At 36.6% G+C, this 25,000-nt stretch overlaps 2 protein-coding genes across 3 annotated transcripts; one reads left to right on the top strand and one right to left on the bottom strand.

The window, feature by feature from the left end:
* Window positions 1-5,589: 5,589 nt before the first annotated feature.
* Window positions 5,590-9,606, top strand: LOC112940020 (glutathione S-transferase L1-like). Of its 2 annotated transcripts, XM_010315999.3 has the most exons (10): window positions 5,590-5,642; window positions 6,447-6,521; window positions 6,672-6,732; window positions 7,512-7,598; window positions 7,910-8,008; window positions 8,099-8,204; window positions 8,296-8,372; window positions 8,544-8,651; window positions 9,211-9,297; window positions 9,401-9,606. In XM_010315999.3, the coding sequence occupies exons 1-10, from the start codon at window positions 5,632-5,634 to the stop codon at window positions 9,407-9,409; spliced, it is 720 nt and encodes a 239-aa protein (XP_010314301.1). In that variant the 5' UTR covers window positions 5,590-5,631; the 3' UTR covers window positions 9,410-9,606. The 2 variants fall into 2 exon arrangements, with proteins under 2 accessions (XP_010314301.1, XP_069148562.1); XM_069292461.1 differs by lacking the exon at window positions 6,447-6,521.
* A 4,507-nt stretch (window positions 9,607-14,113) lies between these two features.
* On the bottom strand, window positions 14,114-21,915 carry LOC138340486 (uncharacterized; the record flags this gene model as incomplete). The annotated part of the gene is made up of 2 exons (XM_069292211.1): window positions 21,779-21,915; window positions 14,114-14,606 (listed from the first exon to the last, which is right to left on the bottom strand). Coding segments are annotated over exons 1-2 (630 nt in total), but the record flags the coding sequence as incomplete, so codon positions are not given.
* Window positions 21,916-25,000: the final 3,085 nt, after the last annotated feature.

The raw sequence follows: 25,000 nt of genomic DNA, 5'->3' as shown, positions 1-25,000 counted from the left end.
AAGTTCCGGTTGCCATCTTTCTTGCCTCCATCTCTATTTCCTCGATCTCCTCTCTCTCTTCCTCTTCCTCTTGCTCTACCTCTACCCTTTCCCTAGGATTGGAAGAAATATAAGTAGAAGCCTTCAAAGCTTGCTCCTCGGAAGTTGTTGCGGTTTATTTTTTGCTCATGCACCAACAAGGAACCTTGCAATTTGTCAAGAGATAAAGCATCGATGTCTTTTGAATCCTCAATGGAGCAAACGACATAATCATACTTCGGTGTCAAAGAGCACAATATCTTCTCAACAATTTTGACGTCTTTCATCTCCTCGCCATGGAATTGCATTTTGTTGCTGATCTCCATTGTTATCACGTAGTAACTCACTACGGACTCTCCTTCCTTCATCTGCAAAGTCTCAAAATTCTTTCTCAAGGCTTGAAGTAGTGCACGCTTCACTCTATCAGAGCCTTGATATTTTTTCTTCATAGAATCCCTAATATCCTTAGAAGTTTCTTTGCAAAGAATAGTTTCTAGGATTGAACGATCGATAGACTGAAAGAAATATTATTCGCTTTCAAATCTTTCAGTTTTCTTGCTTCGAACTCTACCTTTTAAGCATTCGATAAAGTTTTGCCTTCGGTCGGAGTGTCGATGCCATCCTCAACAATTGGCCAATATTCCTTCGACCGTAAGAAGTTTTCCATCAGCGTAGTCCAATGGTCATAATGACAATCAAAGCATGGAAGAGATTCTTGCAAATATTTAATTTTTGATACCATAAGTTACAAAGAAAGAAGAAAAGAGTTTGAGTTGCTGCAATTTTGTTTATTTTATTTTATTTTCACGTCAAATTTTTTCTCGCTCTGATACCACTAATAGAAAAAAAATCTGGAAGTAGAAGTTGACAGAGAAGAGAAGAGGTTGAACAAGCAAAGGAATTCTTATTGATTTGATGTCACTAATTGTTGTGATAATGTCTTTGTTTTATAAGCAAAACCATAACACAGTTAAGCTAAAATCAAGGAACTATCTCACAAGATTTTCTCCTAAACTAGATAACACCCACAATTTAAATTACTCCCTAAAGACTAGACCAAAACAAAACAGAATTTATTTCTAACAAAACTGATAAAATAATGTAACTCTCAGTTCATTTAAGAAATAACAATAATAAACTCAACATTACTTATATATGAATGTAATATAATTTCTGTAGGAGATTCTCTTACCGACATCCACCACGATGAGCCTATGTGGTGATATATCGTCTTGCCCACGCTGCCAAATTGTCTATACTTTGTCGTCATATTTGACATCCTATACCGAATGGATCCACTAGCTAATTGACGTGGTCATCTAAAAAGTATGGCACGTTAATACCATATGATGCCCACATTGTTTACATTGGGACTTGAGTTATCTGAACTCTCATCCCCACATCGGCGCTCAATACTACTCCCACAATGTACTTTAGCTCATGTTTTTAATCAAACTCCTGTCCTTTTGGTTGAGATAATTTACTGAAACCTTTAGATTTAAAGCTCGTTTTGGAATTAATGTTCCCCTTTTTAGTTCAAAACACTTTTGGAACTTCTTAGTTTCATTTTTTACTTAAATGCAAAACATTTAAATACTTATTCCCCCTTAAAACATAGAGAGATGAACTCAACTCTTTCTTTTTACTTAACTTGAAACTTTTTAACTCTTAGGGAATACTTAGTTCCCTTATAGGTTTGAGAATTTAACTCAACTCTTTACTCTTTTTTTTGACTTGTAACTTCAGACTTAAAACAAAGTTAAAATGATTGTTTTAAAACTCTTTGAAAACTTTAAGAAGTTATTGTGGATTGCTTCATAACCTTTAAACTAAAACTTTAACTTCCTTGACTTTGATCTTAACTTTCCTTGAATTGAATTATGGATTCAAGGATCACGATCTCATGTTTTTGAATGATTACATGATGTTTAGATGTACTTTAGAGTGTTGGAATAAACTAGAAATGATAGGTACATCACATAGGAACTAATACGAAGAGATAGTTAAAGAACGGGGTCTCCATGGGGTCGTGGCGCTCTGAGAGGCGCCAGGGACTACCGGACAGACCCTGGTCTGGGGCGCTTTGAGAGGCGCGGTGCACCAGGGCTTGTCATGCAGAGGCTTCCCTGAGGTGCTCTGGCAAGAGATCGCCCCAAAAGTTATCTGACGGTACCTTTGATCCGTTTTTCATCTCTAAACCTCCTAAACATCCATGAATCCCACCCCAAAACCTTAGGATCCCTAAATACCTCATTACCCAATAGATTAAACCCAAAAACAGTTCGAAAACATGAATCAAAACTACTAGATATCAACTACACTTCAACCAACAAGAACTTCACAACTTTTCATCAAGAACTTCAAGATTTTCGTTCAAATAACTCTAAATTGCTGAATTGAATCAATTTGGAGTATGTGTGAAAGAAAATAACAATTAATGATCTCACATACCTTAATAGGGGTCACCTCCGACGAAGTTTACACAACGATCTTGGCGTTCTTGAACGATTCTTGGTCTTCCAATTCTTTTCTTTTTTTCTCCCTAGCTCTAATCATTCTAAATTTTATGAAGCTGATTTGGTACTTTTTTTTACCCCTAATATAACCTTAAACCGAATTAGGAAATAATAGGATGGAAAGAAAACTTTGCTCTTGCTAAAATCCGGATTGGACTTTTCTCAGTCCAACAACCCAACTTCTGAATGTCATATCTCCCTCATACGATCTCGGAATTTCACAGACGTGGTGTCCATGGAAAGATATTCCCAAGAGATTTCCATAAATATAAATAACTCATCCAAAATCCTCCTAATCTAGAAGTTATGGCCTTTTGAAAATTGTTAAAACACCCTTTCGAAAGCTGGAAATTTTCCAGATTTTCTTACTTATTCTCGAAATTGATTATTCTTGTTTTTTTATATTTACCTTAGTTAATTCAAGTTACGAGATGGTACAATATCTCTCCGTTGAGAACATTCGTTTCCGAATGAGAATTTTTTCACTAAGCTAAGGGTAGTAACATGATTTCGGCACTCAACAAACAAAATCAAAGAATAACATTCTTATACATTAGCCTTATAAAGTACTAAGTAGAATTTGGTACCTTGATATGCATTCTCTCCGGATTCAAAGAGTTATGGATATGTATTTTTCATATCCTCCTCAACTTCCCAAGTACCCTCTTCAATGAATTGGTTTCTCCAAGGAACTTGACTGAATCAACTTCCTTTATCCTCAACTTGCGAACTTGACGATCCAAAATCTAAACAGGAACCTCTTCATTGCGTAGGTTATCCTTAATCTCAACATTCTCCGTGGGTACTAGCAATGAAGGATCGTCCAATCATTTCTTCAAAATAGAAATATGGAATACCGGATGAACCGCTTCTAGCTCTTGGGGCGGTTCCAAGTCATAAGTCACATTGCTTACTCTCTTCGAGATTCTATAAGGTCATATATACCAAGGACTAAGTTTCCCCTTCTTAAAAAAACTCATAACTTATTTCATGGGCGAAATCTTAAGATACACCCAATCGTCTACCTCATACTCTAATGGTCTTCTCCAAATGTATGTGTAGAACTTTTCGCGACTTTGTGTTGTCTTCAACCGTTCTAGAATCACTTTCACCTTCTCTATATTTGGTTCCATCAACCCTTCTTCACCAACTTCGAACTACCCAATAAAAGATCTGCACCTTCTCCTGTAAAGAGTTTCACATAGATACATTTGGATTCTCGAATGTAACTAATGTTATAAACGAACTCAATGAGAGTTATGTGATCAACCCAATTTCTCTTCAAAATTGATCACACAAGTCATTAACATATCTTCTCAGGTCTGGATATCCATTAATAAACCTCTCAGGAAGGATTTCCAGAGTTGTGCAGTAAATTGTGTAACTCAATATGAAATAATGGAGACCGAAACTCCATCAAGTCTTACCACTTCTTGAATGTAAAACTTAGCATAATCCTCGAAAAATAGGTAGTCTTTACCGTAAGTTCTATATTCTGAGCTAAACCTCCAAGATTTTGGTGTTTTACTTTCACTTGTTGGCAATTTGAGCACTTGGCAACAAACTTAGAAATATTATTCTTCATGCCTTCCCACCAATATACCTCTCTCAAGTCGCGGTACATCTTGGTAGAACCCGGATGAATGGAATTTCTGTAAATGAGCCACCTGCAAGATCCTATCTTGGAGTCTATCCACATTAGGTACACATAATCTGCCTTGGTACTTCAACACACCATCTCCCTCTTGTTGAAAAGTCAATACTCTTTGGTTATGGACACTTTCCTTCAAATCAAGTAAAATAGGGTCTTGATCTTGCTTCTCTTTCACCTCTTACACTAAGGACGACTCAGCCCCATTAGTCACATTATGCCTCCTTTGTGGAATCCATAAGTCGGACTCCCAAACGTGCAAGCCTGTGCACATCTTTAGCTTCAGGCATTTGCAACCACATTAGCCTTACCTGGGTGGTAAAGAATACTCATGTAATAATCCTTGAATAATTCCAACGATCTTCTCCGTCGGAGGTTGAGATCTTTCTAGGTGAACACATATTGAAGGCTCTTGTGAGTGCATATATCAACATGAGCACCATAAAAATAGTGATGCCATATCTTTAAAGCAATCACTATTGCAACGAACTCTAAGTTATGAGTTGTATCATTTTTCTCGTGAACCTTCAGCTATCTAGAGGCATAAGTTATGACCTTGCCATTCTGCATCTATACACAACCCAAGCGAACTTTTGATGCATTACCATATACCACAAAGGCTTGAGTACCCTCTGTTAAGGTCAAAACCAGAGCGGTAGTCAGTCTTTTTTTCAACTCTTGAAAGCTTTTCTCACAAGCTTCAAACCATTGAAATTTGACCATCTTCTGAGTTAGCTTGGTCAAAGGAGAAGAGATAGATGAGAATCCTTCGATAAAACTCCTATAATAGCCAGCCGAGCCCAAGAAACTTCTTACATGGACCTTACACATACATTAGAAATTTCCTTCATTTTCTCATTATTTTGTGAATTGATAGCCATAATTCTTGTGTATTTAGTGAAAGTAGATTTATATTTTGTCCTTTAAATACTGATCAAGTACATTTTTAGACTTTTTAAAAAAAATGAATTGCTAAATATAATAATATAATTTATCCATAATAGTATACTTTAAAAAAATTTATATAATTACCAATAAAAAAAATCCTACAGGTAGTATGCAAAAATTGGTCGTCTTCTATCAAACAAACAGAAAAATTGATTGAGTTTATTATTTGGTAAGAATTATAACAAATAATTAATTTTGATACAAATTTTAGGATGAATTTTTCCTATATCATATTGGTATAAAAATTAAAATTATGAAATACTCCATTTGGCTAACAATAGTTTTCTACTAATTATTTGACACACACCTTTAGAAATAATAAATAATAGTTTTAATTACTATAATGCCCTTGAATATATTAAATTTAATGCTTTGGAAAATGTACTAGACATTTGAATAGTATTTAATAGAAAATGAGCCCTTCACTTTGTCAATATGTTGCTCACACAACCTGTACTCCTTCTAAGTCCTCTTCCATTCAAGAAAAAGCAATTATCAATGGCTTCCCCGTAAGTCTTTATTTGCTTAAGTTTTTGTTAATTGTTAATCAAATGTATTTAATTTGTTCAAAATAGCTAGTAATTAACTATAATCATTTACAGAAGTTCCGATTAAGGGATTGAGTTATGTTCGAGGTCCATTTGTTGTTTTGAATGTTGGGTAGGGTAGCGAGGATTCTTTCTTATTGACTCTAGATTCAAAATAAAAAGTATCTAAAGCAAGATTTCATTATAAATAAAACAATAAAATAGCAAGATACAATTTAAGTACAACAATAGATAGTGGTTTCCATATAAAATTCCCTTTGTGGGGGTCTGACCCCTACAAGTTAGCAGACAAGGGAGAGGAAATGGATCTTGATGAATCGTGATAATTAGTGTAAAAGTCCTTATATTGGATGCCATATGAAATTGTCCATGTTTTTGATGTCCTGCTTTAGTTTTGAGTGATCTACTAATTAATGGTCTTATGAGGAGTTCAGTTAGCTACAAAGTTAATTTCTTTATCCATAGGATATTTGAGTTGAGTAACTTTTACATGTAATGAAGAAGATGAAGTGTTACCTAGTAATGGTTGTTGTTGGTGGTGGTCGGAGTTATCTCAGGGAACTAGTCGATTGGACATTAGAAAAAAAGAAAAAAGATGATAAAGCGAGAGGTGGGGTTTGGGGTTTGTATTTGTGTATGTGATTCAACAAGACCATTGGTTTTATATATAGGATTAATAGTTGTTTATGTATGTTGTATGCAAATTGTATATTTTTGTTTGCTTTTGATATGGATGTTCATGGGGTTATTCTTTTATTCGGACAGGAGTGTACAAGACCTTCTACCACCATCTCTGGATTCTACTTCCCAGCCCCCATCACTCTTCGATGGAACTACCAGGTTTGATTAAATATTTTCTCTTATTTCCTTCTTGTCTTCCATAAGAAAATAAGGTGTTTGTCTTCCTTTTGAATAATGTGTTTTTCTCATCATTATGGTTTCATTTCTCTGACTGAAGATTGTGATCTGAGTTGATTGTGTTGTCTGAAGGTTGTATATCAATTATCAATGCCCCTATTCTCAACGTGTGTGGATTACCAGGAATGTTAAGGTTTGCCTTTATACCACTTCCTCTATTCTTATTTACCGAGCTTTTCTCTAAGTAAGTTGTTCTTAAAAAAAGGACAACTTTCTATATTTGGAGACTCTTTAAACTTGAACTTACCATTTTACTCATAATTGCATATATTTATAGCCATAAAAATGTCATGATATGCATAAGATCAAATGTCGAAAGATATTTTTTATATAGGTTCATTTCTTTTTCAAATTTCATGTGCAGTGAAATGCTGCCACGTAAAATAAAAAAGAGGGAGTATTTCTCAATTTTGTTTTCGTATTTACGAATACACTACGTGCAACAAGAAGAAGCCCCTTTACTAGGTGTAGTAAATACTAGTGTCAAAGATTGATGAAAACCAACAACTTCTTAGAATTCAGATAGGGTTGGAACCCTTTACAAGGAGTTTCTTGCTACTCAACCGGAGAGAAGAAATTCTTGAAAATAGATATAACACTTCAATTCATCGTATAAAACTCTTATCTACAAAAAGCCATGGGTCTTCTCTTTGATATTAATATTCGTTAAAATTTTGATGATTTTTAGTTTACACATTCACATTCTATGTCAAAAATATTCAGTTTGGATTAACCCATAGCTCAAAAGTTCTATCCTCCTCAAAAAGGAAGTGCTACAAATTAGAATTGTTAATTTTATGTATGTCGTTCGTTATTTTCATTGTTGGAAGTAATTTCTATTATTGTTGAAATTATTCAGCCCCGATGTTCTTATACCTGTCTAGATAAACTTTCTAATATTTTGAATTGTAGGGTTTACAAGACATGATAAAGTTAGTTCCAATTGATCTTCAGAATAGGCCTGATTGGTACAAGGAAAAAGTTTACCCCAAAAATAAGGTAATTTTTTACAATACCGCCTTTCATTTTTAATAACCCAATTCAATTGTATTTGAAATCTTGAGCTAGTACTTTGACAGAGGAATTTGGCCTTGTTGTAAATTGTAAGAAAACTCTTGAATAAAATGTCCATAAATTTTTGGGAAAGGGATTTCTCTTTCTCTCTGTATTCAATTATTATTGACTAAGCTAGTGCATACATGTTCAAGTCTTATCTTTCATATGATTGATGAAAGTGAATGTTTAATTCATTAGGAGAGCATGCATCTCATTTTACGTGGATGGTTATATATATTTTCTACTCTTCACAGGTGCCTTCCCTAGAGCACAACAACAAAGTGACGGGAGAGAGTTTGGTTCTGGTTAAATATGTTGATTGTAACTTTGAAGGACCATCATTCTTGCCAGATGTAAGATGTGAAATTTCAATATGATCCTTTTTGTCTAGGGAAATCTTAAGATGTAAATTGATTAAAAAAAATATTGGCCAACTAATGCAGGACCAGGAAAAGCGAAAATTTGTTGAAGAATTGATAGCTTATAGTGACACTACATTCGTCCCAGAAGTATACAAATCGTTCGCAAAAGATGCACGGACACAGGCTGGTGAGAATTGAGCATTTGTTTGTTGAAACTCATTATGTTTTGTTTGTTAAATGTTTCTTATGTAAGTTAACGGTATTCACACATTTACCAGGTGTACAATTTGATTACCTAGAAAAAGCTCTCCACAAATTTGACGATGGGCCTTTCTTCCTTGGTCAACTCAGTCAGGTCATTACTATCTTTCATTTTCTTTTTCTCTCCGATAATGTTCCAAGTGAGATGGTAGCATTTTCCAAAAACATACTCAACAAGTAGTACAAAGTAGTGTGGTTTTACTTTTTCCCAAGAATTTCAAACTTCATAGAAGTTTTTGCTGATATGAAAACTTTGTTGTGCTAGGTTGACATAATATATGCTCCATTTGTCGAAAGGTTCCATGTTTTTATGCCAGAGGGGTTTAACTATGACATCACAACCGGGAGGCCTAAGCTAGCCAAGTGGATTGAGGTATGACTTATATTCCATTTGGAGTGAAACGTATGATTAATATATTTATATTATATTAGAAGTTTTATTATTTTTAAGATTAATTTAGTTGTATTAGATGTTGTATACTAGAATGTTCATCACAATAGAAAAGGGTCCATGACTTTCCGCTAGAAAACATAGAGACTAAGGCTTGTTAAAATTGCATTTCTTTCCTTTGGTGATAGCGTAAACTTCAAGGCTAGTTGGTTGGTTCATTTTTCATGTATAATTTATGTGCTTTATAATGAAGGTAAGCCTTGAAAAAACCGTAAAGTTGTCTTTTGTTACTTGTAAGTCTTGAGTTGCACAGAGTCTTCTCTTCTAATGCACGCATTTACATTTTTTAAGAGTCTAATCAACATAACATGTTACATATATAAGTTCAAGTCGTGGAATCAACCACTGATATTTGTGTTAGGTTCTCTTCATACATTACACCCCTTTGGTGTGCAGTATTATCCCAATTCTGTGGCGTTAAAATGGGATTCTTCCTGCATTATTATTCTATTTTAATTGTGTTGAATTAATCATCTCATAGGAAATGAACAATCTTGACGGATATAAGCAAACAAAAGTCTTGGAACAAGAGAAAATGGTTGGGTACTACAAGAATCGCTTTCTGCTGGTACCCACTTCGTAAACAATAAATACATTTTTTTTCTTTTTTTGCTTTGAGAACCGTATATATAGCTACTGACATTTCACTATATATGTGTTTTTTTTTATAGAAAGCTTGAAACTTCAAAAATGCATTGTCAATCTCATATGAAAGTTACAGGGGCTAGGACTTTGGTATCAAATATATTATGGAGTTCTATAATAGTATGCACCAGCAATAAGTTTGCTCTATGTTTTTTTATATTTAGTGTTTGGAATTGTATTTTCCTTCTAGTACCTAGAGAGACTTGTACTTTTATTTTTATCATAGATGTAAGAATCATGTTGTGAATTTAATTTCTATAAAAATGGTGTTTTATAACAAAAATTTATTGTTATTTAATATGTTTTTATGGTCTCATAAATATTATATTTTTTTTCTAATATATTTTACTAAACTATAAAAAGGAGCTTCAAGTATGCAAACATTTAGTAGGTCAACATGTTGGTTTGAGCACTTTAAGGGTGTTTTTGAAAATTTTTGTGGTTCTTTAATTTTAATTTGTTTGTTTTTTTTATAGTCTTTTATATATTTAAAAAAGAATTTATAAAAAGAGTTTTATATAGGAGTAAACATTTTTTTGATAATATTAGACTCCAACTCCATATCTTTAAAAAATATACGGCCTCATCTGCTAAAAAGAAGTAATAGGTGGAGCTTTGGGAGAGACTTTCACTCCATGTAGAGTTCCTTCGAACGCATGAGTACTTACCAAAGCCGAAAAACCCACTTCTACAATGATGAAAAGATGTGGTGACAGAGGATCCTCCTGTTGATGTCCTCGTAATGTATGATATCACAAAAATGGTTACCAACATTAGATGCAAACCATTTGCATCATATTTGTAATCGAATCTGATGAAATTCCATCTTTATCGTCATCTTTCTCAAAAAGTTCCACTCCACTTTATCATAAGCTTTGCTAATATCCATTTTCAAAGTAACACATCTTGTCTTTCCATGTGTTTTTCCTTTTAATGGTGATTGAACTCAAATGCGATAATGACATTATAAAGAAAAAATCTTCTAGGAATAAATGCACCCTGGGCTTTAGCCACACAATCCTCCAAGAAAAATTTCATACGATTTGCCAACATCTTGCAAACTATATGATCAGTAATAATACATTAAGAAAGCAGTCTTAGATAATAAACGAGCTCACATTACTTCATTTTTGGAATCAAAATATTTTTTCTGAAAATTATTTCCTGTAATGACTCCATTGTTATTGACAAAACTGAGTATCACATTGATCACATATTTACCAATTATAGCCCAAAACTCTGATAAAAACTACATATTCATCCCATATGGACCTCACGCCTTATCAAAATGCATTGAGTAGACAACTTCCTTTACCTCATCAATAGTGAAAAATCGATTCAAGGATGCATTCCGATATGCTGTAATTTACCCCTCAATCCTGTCAAGAATTTTGTTCATGTATCCTTACTCAAGAGTGTATAATGATTAAAAAAGGTATAAATCATGACCTCTAAAACACTATTCCAACCATTGTTATCTCTTGTATTAAGATTAGCAAATCCGAAATAATAAAAGATGGAAAAAAATAGAAGAAATTTCCAACTTCTCAGAACTCATTGTGTGTCCTTAAGAAATTTAATCCTCTCAAGTCCCCGAGGTTGTAGATTAATTCCTCGCAAGATAAAAAGGATTAAAAATTAAACAAGTAGTGGTACCTCAAACTTCAATAATTTCAACAAACTCAAAATGACAGCAACAGATCATATGCACGGACACGATCGGTCATTTTTATTTTGTTAGAAAGGTATGCAAGAGAATGTAAGAATTCAATGTAGAAAAAATGAGTGAAAATCACTCTATATATAGACAACAAAGGGTAAAGGTCATAACCCCTTGGAAAAGGTACAACCTTTCACTTAGATCACAAGCCCTCGGCAAAGTCACAACCCTTTTGGAGAGTCACAACCCTTCATTTCATGTTCACACCTTTCCAATACATGTATCTCCCACATGAATAGGGAATGATTGTATCTAGATAAGTAAGGATTGATTTCATCAAGATAAATGGGTTTCCTTAGTGAACATATATCGGATATACTCGATCAATCGATAGATTTGATATCTTTGAACTTTCTAGCTTTGGTGTATAGCTATACAATATAAGTCACACACTCAAACTTTGAACTATTTTTGATTATATTTTTTTTTTCATTTCAGCCATGAACATGTCTTGGTTTATAAGTGAGTAGAGAACTGATCTTATCAGATTCTCCTTTAAGCAGCTTACACTTCATATGTACATATGTGATTTATAAATGTGTTGTATCGTAGATACACTATTTTACATACCCTTTAAAAAACTTAGAAACCATTAAAAAATGGTGATGGCTTATTCTTGTTACTTAACATTGCCATATCATTAGAATGGACCATAAAAATGTTTCTATAATGTTGGACCATCATTAATGACTTTGTTTGATCTCCTTGAACCTAGATCATTGGATATCCTGTAATCTAAATAGGATTATAGGCACAATCACTTGTCCTCGACCAAAGTCTCATTCCTTGGACAATCTATCAACTCATTTTCTTTTTAGGCCTTTTCTTAGTGGATCAGACTAAGTATCCTCTAACCTTACATAAAAATTTGGAAAATTCAACTAGAGATTAGTTCTCTCAAGATATTACGTATAAGTCATATATGACAAGACTTTCTATTATATATCATTTTTCATGCCCTGCCAATTGCAAATTAACTCTCACAGTGTGTCACGACCCAAACCGGGTTGCGACTGGCACCCACACTTACCCTCCTATGTGAGCGAATCAACCAATCTAACCTTAACATTTCAATGTAATAATAACAGAAGGTAATGCGGAAGACTTAAACTCATTCATAAAAATCAATAATCAACTTCTATAACTCAAAAACTTATCATTATCCCCAGAATCTGGAAGTCATCACAACAAGAACATCTACAATCAAATGACTAAACTAAGAGTATTCTAAAAGCTAAAAATACATAATAAGCTAGTCCGTGCCGGAGGTTCAAGGCATCAAGACGTGACGGAGGAGATCCAGTCCAAGCTAGAAGTGTTAGCTCACCCTGAAGATCCGGTGTGACGAAGACTGGCTTGAATTACTGTTGAGTCAAAGATGACGGCACGTTCGCTGCATTCCACAATTAAACAAGAAGAAAACAATAAAAGTAGGGGTCAGTACAACCACGGGTACTGAGTAGATATCATCGGCCAACTCAAAATAGGGAACAGTATATATCAAGTATTATCATAAATCAACTATAAAACTCAACTTGTAACAACAACAAGTACTATAGTCATCAATAAGTACCATCAAATTCACACATGAGGACTCAAGCCCCAACACCATACTCATTTGGGAATCATGTTCGTTAGATTGAGTATATTAACATCTTTCAAGATTCATTATCTTTATTTCTCTTGTGTCGGTACGTGACACTCCGCTCCCTCATATTCATTATTCCTCTTGTGTCGGTACGTGACACTCCGATCCCCTAAATCTACGTGTCGGTTCGTGACACCCGATCCCCTAATTCTACGTGTCGGTTCGTGACACCCGATCCCCTAATTCTACGTGTCGGTTCGTGACACCCGATCCCCTAATTCTACGTGTCGGTTCGTGACACCCGATCCACTAATATCATTCTGTAAATCATCAAGCCTTCTCCATACAAAGGCATCATCAATCCCATAACTTTAATTCATCAAGCCTTCTTCTATACCAAGGCATCATCATTAATAATGTATATTAAGGTTTCTTTTCAAGATTTGGGATTCAATATTTTCATCATGCTTAACTTATCACAATCACATAATCATATTCATGCAAACATACAATTAAGCATATAGTAGGGTTTACAATACTGCCAATACATATCATTCTCTATTAAGAGTTTGCTATGAAAGCATGAAAACCATAACCTACCTCCACCGAAGAATTGAAATCAAGCAAGTTAATCCTCAAAGCTTGGTGTTTTCCTCCCCTTCTCGATCGTTTCTCTCCCTTTTTCTGTCTCTCTTTGCTCTTTCTATTTTTCTTATTCAACCCTCTTCCTTTTACCCTAATTAGTATATAATTAAGAATAAAAGGTGGCAATAATACCCCCACTAATTAACTTAGGGTTACCTCTTTTAACCCTCAAGAATTTGAGTTATTAATATAAACCCACGAAATCTATAATTAAGGAAAGAATAGTCCAAAAACATCCCTTAAAACTTCACTAGAAATCCGACTCTGCCTGGGATTTGCGCAACCTGTGACGGGCCATCGTGCCTGCGACGGTCCGTCCTGCAGGTCGTCGCAGAGTTCAGAGACCCAGATATCCACCAAGGGTATGTGACGGTCCGTCACACCTGTGACGGTCCGTCCTGCCATTCCGTCACAAAGTTCAGAGAGTTGATCCTCAGTACCCAATTTCAGATTTTCTAAGTGTTTTGAAACGTTGGATCACGACGGTCCGTCACACTTGTGACGGTCCGTCCTGCCATTCCGTCACAAAGTTCAGAGAGTTGATCTTCAGTACCCAATTTCAGATTTTCTAAGTGTTTTGGGACGAGACCCCCTCGACGGTTCGTCGTGCCCATGACGTTCCATCGTGGGGTCCGTCGCTTCTGCCAGTTTTTCCAGAATTGAAGTCTGTTGCTCAAAACGACTAAACGGTTCGTTACATTAGATACCAATTTACCCATCGTTCGTCCCCGAACGATCAAAAGAAGGAAAACAAGGGCGAAAAGGAGTACCTGAATCTGTAAACAGATGTGGGTATTTTTCTCGCATATCCGCCTCCTTCTCCCAAGTGGCTTCTTCAACCGGTCGATTCTTCCATTGCACCTTGATGGATGCAATCTCTCTTGACCTCAACTTGCGAACTTCTCTATCTAAAATAGCAACAGGCTCCTCTTCATAAGACAAGTTCTCATCAAGCAAAACTGAATCCCAACGGATAATGTAATTTCCATCCCCATGATATCTTTTCAACATCGACACATGGAATACTGGATGTACTCCGGACAGCCCTGGGGGCAAGGCTAACTCATAAGCCACTTCCCCTACTCGCTTGAGTACTTCAAATGGTCCAATGTACCTTGGACTTAGTTTACCCCTTTTTCCAAACCGCATCACCCCTTTCATGGGCGAAACTTTCAACAAGACTTGTTCACCTTCCATGAACTCTAAGTCTCTAACCTTTCGATCTGCATACTCTTTTTGCCTACTTTGCGCCGCTAGAAGCTTTTCTTGAATAGACTTCACTTTTTCCATCGAATCCCTCAAAAGGTCAGTATCCCAAGGTCTAACCTCGAACGAATCAAACCAACCAATGGGAGACCTACATCTCCTCCCATACAATGCTTCAAATGGGGCCATATCAATACTTGAGTGATAGCTATTGTTGTATGAAAACTCCGCTAAGGGTAGGAAGCTATCCCAATGACCACCAAACTCTATCACACACGCACGAAGCATATCCTCCAACACTTGAATCGTCTTTTTAGACTGGCCATCGGTCTGAGGATGGAACGCAGTACTAAGGTCCAACCTAGTACCCAATTCCGCATGCAATGTTTTCCAAAACTTAGAAGTAAACTGCGTACCTCTATCTGATATGATGGATAGTGGAACCCCATGCAATCGCACCACTTCCGAGATGTAAAGTTTGGCTAACTTTTCTGCATTATAAGTCACCTTGACCGGAATGAAATGAGCAGATTTAGTCAACCTATCAACAATCACCCAAATGGAGTCATACTTACCCATTGTCTTCGGAAGACCAACCACAAAATCCATTGTAATTCTTTCCCACTTCCATTCTGGAATGGGCATTCTCTGAAGTGTTCCTCCGGGCCTTTGGTGTTCATACTTTACTTGTTGACAGTTTGGACACTTAGCAATAAAGTCAACAATATCACGCTTCATTCTACTCCACCAAAAGTGTTGTTTTAGGTCACGATACATCTTGGTTGCACCCGGATGTATAGAATACCTTGAACTATGAGCCTCTGTCAGAATAGTGTTGATCAAATCATCGACGCGGGGCACACATACCCTTCCCTTGATTCTCAAAACACCTTCCTCATCGATTTGTGCTTCCTTAGCCTCTCCTCGCAATACCTTATCTTGAATTCTTCTTAGTTTCTCATCATCAAACTGTTTTCCCTTAATTTTGTCAAGAAAAGAAGATCTTGACTCCACAGAAGCCAACAATCCTCCCTTCTCATTTACTTCTAATCTCATCAAGTCGTTAGCTAGAGTCTGAACCTCCCTAGCCAAAGGGCGTCTAGAAGATTGCAAGTGAGCTAGACTTCCCATGCTTCCCGCTTTTCTACTTAAAGCATCCGCCACAACATTCCCTTCCCCGGATGATACAAAATGGTGATGTCGTAGTCCTTCAGTAGTTCCATCCATCTTCTCTGTCTCAAGTTCAAATCTTTCTGAGTAAAGACATACTGAAGGCTACGATGATCCGTGTAGACCTCACACTTAACCCCATATAAATAGTATCTCCATTGCTTTAATGCAAACACTACCGCAGCCAATTCCAAATCGTGGGTTGGATAGTTATGTTCATGCACTTTTAATTGCCTCGAAGCATAAGCAATCACACTCTTCTCTTGCATTAGTACTGCACCCAAACCCGAATAGGATGCATCACAATAAACAATGAAGTTCTTACCCTCTACTGGTAAGGTAAGGATAGGTGCGGTAGTCAACAAAGTCTTGAGCTTCTGAAATCTTTCCTCACACTCATCCGACCATACAAATGGAACATTCTGCTTAGTCAAGTTCGTCAATTGGGAGGCAATAGAAGAGAATCCATTGACAAATCGACGGTAGTAGCTAGCTAACCCTACAAAGCTCCTTATTTCTGACACATTAGTAGGTCTCACCCAATTCTTCACTGTCTCAACCTTAGAAGGATCCACCATCACTCCATTCTTAGAAACCACGTGTCCCAAGAAAGACACTGCATCTAGCCAAAACTCACACTTAGAGAACTTGGCATAAAGCTTTTTCTCCCTCAACATTTCCAATACCATTCTCAAATGCTCTTCATGTTCCTTCTTGCTCTTTGAGTATACCAATATATCATCAATAAATACGATCACGAAGAGGTCCAAATATGGCTTAAAATCCCGTTCATCAAGCTCATGAACGCAGCAGGGGCATTCGTAAGACCAAAGGACATCACTACAAATTCGTAATGCCCATACCTCGTTCGAAAAGCAGTCTTTGGCACATCCGTCGCCCGTATTTTCAATTGATGATAACCGAATCTCAAGTCAATCTTAGAGAAGACACAAGCACCTTGTAACTGATCGAACAAATCATCAATGCGGGGAAGAGCGTACTTGTTCTTAATAGTTATTTTATTCAGTTGTCTGTAGTCTATGCACATCCGAAAACTCCCATCCTTCTTCTTTACAAACAAAACCGGAGCACCCCAAGGAGATGCACTTGGTCTAATGAAGCCTTTGTTCAATAACTCTTGAAGTTGTGCTTTTAACTCTCTTAACTCTGCGGGAGCCATTCTATAAGGGGGTATAGAAATGGGGCGAGTACCGGGTTCAAGATCAATACAGAAGTCAATATCCCTATCCGGTGGTATACCAGGAAGATCTGCAGGGAACACATCCAGAAACTCACGAACTACTGAAACCGACTCAATCGAAGGTACTTGGGTAGTGTCATCCTTGAGATGTGCCAAGAAAGCTAAACACCCTTTACTAATCATTTTCTTAGCACGAAGAAAGGAGACGATGCGGACCGGATTGGAAGTGTAGTCACCCTTCCACACTAACGGGTCTGTCCCAGGCTTGGCTAACGTCACCGTTTTAGCATTACAATCCAAGATTGCAAATTGCGGAGAAAGCCAAGTCATACCCAGAATCACGTCAAAATCATCCATTTCTAAGATAACAAAATCTACATAGGTGTTGCTCTCCACAAAGTTCACCAGACAAGACCTATACACCTTTTCAACTACCACAGACTCACCCACCGGAGTAGAAACACGAATAGGCATATCAAGAAATTCACAATGTAAATTTAGACCATTAGCAAATGAGGAAGATACATAAGAAAACGTGGATCCAGGATCAAACAATACGGAAGCCATGCAACCACAAATCAGAAGATTACCTGTGATGACAGCATCAGATGCCTCCGCTTCAGACCGCCCAGGGAAAGCGTAACAATGGGCCCTATCGTTTGTCTGCCCATTGCCCCTACCATGTTGTGATGTAGTGGCCCCAGTTTGCCCATTACCTCTGCCGTTTTGGTGACCACCATTACCTCGACCACCACGTCCTCCAGAATAACGGCCTCTACCATGACCACCTCTACCTCTAGCTATTGGGGGTCTATAACTTGGTCCGGGACAATTTCTCCTAATATGTCCAATCTCCCCACATCCATAACATTCTCTGGAGTCACTCATAGGACCCTCGGAGAAGTGTTGACCGGTCTGAGGTGGACCCCCAACTACAGTCTGTAGTGAAGACTGAATGGGTCGAACTGAGTAACCTCCGGAACCTTGTCCTCTAGAGTAAGAACCCTTAAACTCACCTCCCTTTCGAAACCTCTTCGATGTCGATGTCGTGGTGAAGTCGTCTGGCTTCACTCCTTCCACTTCTATCACAAAGTCTACCACTTCTTGGAAGGATTTAGCCGTTGCCGCTACCTGTAAGGCCGAAATCCGCAATTCTAACCTCAACCCCTTCACAAACCGGCGAATCCGCTCTTGAGGGCTGAAACAGAGTTGAGTGGCGTATCTGGATAGTGCACGGAACTTAGCCTCATAAGCATTGACCGACATCCTACCTTGCTCTAGGCTCAGGAACTCATCCCTTTTCCTATCCCTCAAAGTTCGGGGGATATACTTCTCCATAAACAAGCTAGAGAACGAGGCCCAAGTCATAGGTGGTGCCTCTATTGGTTGACACTCAATATGTGACCGCCACCACATTTTAGCGTTCCCTTGAAACTGATAACTCACGAACTCAACACCAAACCGTTCGACTATACCCATCTTGTGTAGTAGCTCATGACAGTCAACCAGAAAATCGTAAGCATCCTCAGATTCCGCACCCTTGAAGACTGGGGGTTTCAATTTCAAGAACTTACTGAAAAGTTCATGCTGATCACTTGTCATTATAGGCCCAGTAGTCAGTCGTGGAAATGTGCCTATTTCAAATGGAACATCCATGCGGGGAGCCATAGTAGCCGCATGTTGTACCTCCGGAGCCTGAGGTGCTGGTGCAGAGAACACTGGGGGTGTCTGGCCCTGATCAGATAACCCACTGAGATAGGCGAGAACCTGATTGATCATCTCTGGGGTAGGTTGGGGTGGCATTTCCTCATTTTGTACTTGTTCCGTTTCCCCATCCTCCCCTTCTCTTATTACCTCCTCAGTCGGTGGAGGAGTCACTGCCCTAGTATCAGATGGGCTAGGTGCTCGTCCTCTTCCCCTAGAGGACGTCCTCCCACGACCTCTACCACGGCCTCTTACCGTTGTTCTTCCTCGAGCCACAGCCCCAGTGGCTGGCTTAATTGTTTCTTGTCTGGCCGGTGTTGATGTTGGCGTAGTCGTTGCTCTAGTTCTAACCATCTGCGAAAGAGAGTGAAGATGGTCAGATACCAATTCGTATCGCCTAGATACCAATTGGACTCAAGTAGTAGCACGAAAGAAAGAATGAAGAGTGAAATTTTCCTAAAGTCTTATAGCCTCGCAAGGAAAAGTAAAGGCGTCCCCCTACCGTTCCTTAAGACTCTACTAGACCTGTTCTTGTGTGATGAGACCAACGAACCTAATGCTCTGATACCAAGTTTGTCACGACCCAAACCGGGTTGCGACTGGAACCCACACTTACCCTCCTATGTGAGCGAACTAACCAATCTAACCTTAACATTTCAATGTAATAATAACAGAAGGTAATGCGGAAGACTTAAACTCATTCATAAAAATCAATAATCAACTTCTATAACTCAAAAACTTATCATTATACCCAGAATCTGGAAGTCATCACCACAAGAACATCTACAATCAAATGACTAAACTAAGAGTATTCTAAAAGCTAAAAATACATAAGAAGCTAGTCCATGCCGGAGGTTCAAGGCATCAAGACGTGACGGAGGAGATCCAGTCCAAGCTAGAAGTGTTAGCTCACCCTGAAGATCTGGTGTGACGAAGACTGGCTTGAATTACTGTTGAGTCGAAGATGACGGCACGTTCGCTGCATTCCACAATTAAACAAGAAGAAAACAATAAAAGTAGGGGTCAGTACAACCACGGGTACTGAGTAGATATCATCGGCCAACTCAAAATAGGGAACAGTATATATCAAGTATTATCATAAATCAACTATAAAACTCAACTTGTAACAACAACAAGTACTATAGTCATCAATAAGTACCATCAAATTCACACATGAGGACTCAAGCCCCAACACCATACTCATTTGGGAATCATGTTCGTTAGATTGAGTATATTAACATCTTTCAAGATTCATTATCTTTATTTCTCTTGTGTCGGTACGTGACACTCCGCTCCCTCATATTCATTATTCCTCTTGTGTCGGTACGTGACACTCCGATCCCCTAAATCTACGTGTCGGTTCGTGACACCCGATCCCCTAATTCTACGTGTCGGTTCGTGACACCCGATCCCCTAATTCTACGTGTCGGTTCGTGACACCCGATCCCCTAATTCTACGTGTCGGTTCTTGACACCCGATCCACTAATATCATTTTGTAAATCATCAAGCCTTCTCCATACCAAGGCATCATCAATCCCATAACTTTAATTCATCAAGCCTTCTTCTATACCAAGGCATCATCATTAATAATGTATATTAAAGTTTCTTTTCAAGATTTGGGATTCAATATTTTCATCATGCTTAACTTATCACAATCACATAATCATATTCATGCAAACATACAATTAAGCATATAGTAGGGTTTACAATACTGCCAATACATATCATTCTCTATTAAGAGTTTGCTATGAAAGCATGAAAACCATAACCTACCTCCACCGAAGAATTGAAATCAAGCAAGTTAATCCTCAAAGCTTGGTGTTTTCCTCCCCTTCTCGATCGTTTCTCTCCCTTTTTCTGTCTCTCTTTGCTCTTTCTATTTTTCTTATTCAACCCTCTTCCTTTTACCCTAATTAGTATATAATTAAGAATAAAAGGTGGCAATAATACCCCCACTAATTAACTTAGGGTTACCTCTTTTAACCCTCAAGAATTTGAGTTATTAATATAAACCCACGAAATCTATAATTAAGGAAAGAATAGTCCAAAAACGTCCCTTAAAACTTCACCAGAAATCCGACTCTGCCTGGGATTTGCGCAACCTGTGACGGGCCGTCGTGCCTGCGACGGTCCGTCCTGCAGGTCGTCGCAGAGTTCAGAGACCCAGATTTCCATCAAGGGTCTGTGACGGTCCGTCACACCTGTGACGGTCCGTCACACCTGTGACGGTCCGTCCTGCCATTCCGTCACAAAGTTCAGAGAGTTGATCCTCAGTACCCAATTTCAGATTTTCTAAGTGTTTTGAAACATTGGATCACGACGGTCCGTCACACCTGTGACGGTCCGTCCTACCATTCCGTCACAAAGTTCAGAGAGTTGATCTTCAGTACCCAATTTCAGATTTTCTAAGTGTTTTGGGACGAGACCCCCTCGACGGTCCGTCGTGCCCATGATGTTCCGTCGTGGGGTCCGTCGCTTCTGCCAGTTTTTCCAGAATTGAAGTCTTTTGCTCAAAACGACTAAACGGGTCGTTACACAGTGTATGCATATTGGAGCTAAAGGTTTGGACCATAAATATTTCAAGAATTTTTGAAGTTATTCAACTTCTTCAATATCGTTTTTTAGAGCGATTAACTATGATTTCATAGTAGAAGGAGTTATACATTTCTGTTGAGATGATTTCCAAGAGACTACTCATCCACCAAGAGTAAGTACATGTCTATTCACTTAGTTTACTTCATTTGACCTGGTTATTCAATTTCCATATCAGTATTCTTCCTACACTGTTGAATATTAGTAATATTGCAAAGTAATAGTTTTAATTTTAAATACTCCAAAACTATTTTCATTGTCACATTTATTAGAGTCTTATCAATATAAAAATCCAAATACTTGAACTTGTCAAGTACTTTTTCAAACAAATCAGTAACTTCAATGTCTTTCCTATCGAAGCTACTCTTGCATATGGTTAGTAGCATTTATGTCAAAAATTTGTCTTTTGATGATTAACATGTCATAAACATAAATCCAAACAATCACCTTAGGACTTTGAGTGTCTTTAATGTAAAAACATTTATCACATTCATTGATCTTGAGTTCATTTGCCATAATAGTTTGGTCAAACTTTAGATGTTATAATTTGGGCATTTGTTTTTAGTCGAAAAAGTGCCTTAAAAGTTTATAGACTTTCTCTTTATCACCAGGAACCACAATGACCTCGGGTTGTTCCTGGTATAGACTTTCTATTACCAAGAACCACAAAGCCCTCGGGTTGTACCATGTGAATTTCTTCCTCAAATTCTCCATTTTTTAAGAAGTTTCACATCCATTTTGCATAATTTGAAGCTCATATACTACAACTTGCAAAATTAACATCTGAATTGATGTAATCCTAATTAGTGACTATTTTGTGTCAAAATATTCAAGGTTTTATTATTGTATATAGCCTATGACAATAAGTCTTGCTTTGCATTTTTCAATAGTTCTATTAACTTTCTTTTCCTTTTGTAGATCCACGTTGAACGCAAAGGTTTATTTCCCGGAGATCAACAAACTCTGAAGTATGATTGCTCAAGATTGAACCAATCTTACTGTTGACAACCTATTCCGGAAAAGAATGAGTTCATAGAGAACATAACTTCTTTAAATTGAGCAGACTCATTTTCGAGAAAAAATGTTACAAAATCAATCTTGAAGGAAGTAATTTGTCAATTGACATTTACAACACCTCTGAATCTCTTTATTAAGTACATCCACCTTTGGTTCTTTCCAAGGTTGTTTAGACCCTTCACTTGACTATTGTTGACACCGAATTTTGAACCTCAACAATATATATTAATCATTGAGCTTCTTAAATTATAAAACTATTTAAAATAACTAATTTTATAAAATTTCAAAAAAAAAGTTAATAAATAATGTTTGCCAGTTACTTTAACTAATTTTTAATTGTTTTTATAATTTTTATATAATATATTTGTTTCACATAAATATGTTTATGGTTGGTATATTTTATGATTATTCGAAAATCGTCTCAAAAATTTTGTTTTAATAAAACATTTGGTTAATTAGTTTATTTATATAATAATTTATATATATTTTTAATTGATTGGTTTATAATTGAATTTATTATTTTATTTCTGTTATGAAACTATATAAATTTAGAAGAAGAAGAAAGTAGGGAGAAGAGAAAAGACTTCTTATTTCTCTTGAAGTATAATCAGGATTCATAGATCTTTCACCAATCTTCTTTACAATGAAGGAAAACCCTTTATTTATAGGGAAAACCTTACTTGGGCCCCAAGTAGAATTCCTAACTATATCCTACAAGGACTCCACATAATTAGACATTCACTATAATACAAATTGTTTATAACACTCCCCCTTGAATGTCGGTAGATTATGTGCCTCGTTAAAACCTTACTAGATAAAACCCAATGGGAAAAAAACCTAGTGAAGGAAAAAGAGTACACATATCTAAAAATACGCATTATAGGTGTCTAATAAAAAACCGTACAAGGAAAACCCAGTGGGACAAAACCTTGTGAGGAAAAAAAAGTACATCGCGTATTAACTCTCCCTAATGACAACATCAATTCAGATACTAGAATCTTCGTTTTCTAAGCTTGTGCACCATCTTTTGAAAGTTGTAGTTGATAGAGATTTGGTGAATAAATCAACAATGATATTACTTGAACAGACGTCTAGCATGTTGATATCACCATTCTTGAGAGTTTATGAGTGTAGAAAAACCTTGACGAAATATGTTTTCTTCTATCTGCTTTTATAAATCTTCCCTTCAGTGTCAAGGATTTCTACAAGTTCCTTACTTCAACTTCTTTAAGCAAATAATCTATTGCCAAGAGTTTCAATTCTAGTCATCAACTTGCATAATAATACTTGTATTTTGAATCTATTTAATCCTTATGAGGATGATAAACAAGTTTTCTAAAAACTTGTATATGATTTAGATTTTGAACCCATTGGATATTTTCATATCAATTTTGTCAAGTAACAACATTCAATATTAGATGTATGACATCTTCTAGTGCCTAGATTGCAAGTCAAATAAGCTTTACGCTTACCAAGATGCATCATTCCACTTTTCACTTGATAATTATTTCTACACAAGCATGCTTTAATAGATGTAGAATTCATATCCTCATAATCTTTTACAATATTGCGCGCTATTGTATCAAAGATATCGTCAACGATATACAGTTTTTGTATCGATTCACAATATGATAAAACTTTTGAGAACTCATCACTTCATTATTTTTAGGTAGCTACTCCTCATGAGGTTTCATAAAGTGTTATGTCGTAGGATCTCCAAGAGCACATTGTCTCCTTATTATGATCATTTTGATTTTTTGATCCTCCCCCTTTTTCAAGGATTATTTTATTTAGAATTGATTAGTCTATCATGCTTCATGCATGTCATAGACTCTATCCTTAAGGGACATTGAATAGGAGTATTTACAACTTTTGTGTTGCTTCTAATTTCCCCCTCTATGTTAGACAAACTAACATATATCTCAATCTTTTGGAGAATCTATCTTTGTAAATAATTTTATATTCATTGATTATATACCATATATCAAAATAATCAGATGAAAACATTTGGTCCCCGACCATAAATCAATTGAAAGAAAACTTGATCATAATTTATCGGTCTGATGCGTACAATTACTTTTGTATGGAATATCGTATTTCATATCAACATATGAAGCTTTATTTTCAGAAGCAATGATTCACTACATGAGACATTTAATGTCACACCATCTTATATATTTATCAATATTATCAAGATGAATTATCTTGATTTCATATTCTGAAAGTTGTGCTTTTAGCTCAATTATCTTGCACAAACAAATTTGCGAATGTCAAAGTGCAAGTTGACAACAAACGCACATGTGATTATCTTATTGATGCATCTTTTTATCATATCACATGATAGGTGAATGGGACCATATTCACCTTTTATACCTTTCAGAATTTAGGGATTTAGTACCAACTTTAGTTGATCCAATCAACTTTATCACGAGAACAAGCAACGTACAGAATTCTTGAAGAATATTTTAGTTTTTCAATGTATGTCCATTACCCAGTATGCACATCTTTGAGATGAACAAATTATTCGTGCCAACTAATAAAATTATTAGTACTCGTAAACTCCAAGTTTACTGCGTCATGTGTCTTTTGCTTTAGTAAATTTCCGATTTACTATTATATGAGTAAATTTCAATTTTATTACTCCAAACGTAATTTTCAGATTTATTTCTTCTCAATTACTTTATCCTTTAGGTGAGTCGTGATCCCATCATTGAATGAATTAATCTAAAGAAAATTATGCATGTAACATATTATTTGTGCCAACATTTTTGCAAACATCAAG

The sequence above is a fragment of the Solanum lycopersicum genome, chromosome 12 (genome assembly GCF_036512215.1).
Source record: "Solanum lycopersicum chromosome 12, SLM_r2.1".
Classification (NCBI taxonomy): domain Eukaryota; kingdom Viridiplantae; phylum Streptophyta; class Magnoliopsida; order Solanales; family Solanaceae; genus Solanum; species Solanum lycopersicum.
This window is presented reverse-complemented; position numbering and strand designations above follow the sequence as displayed.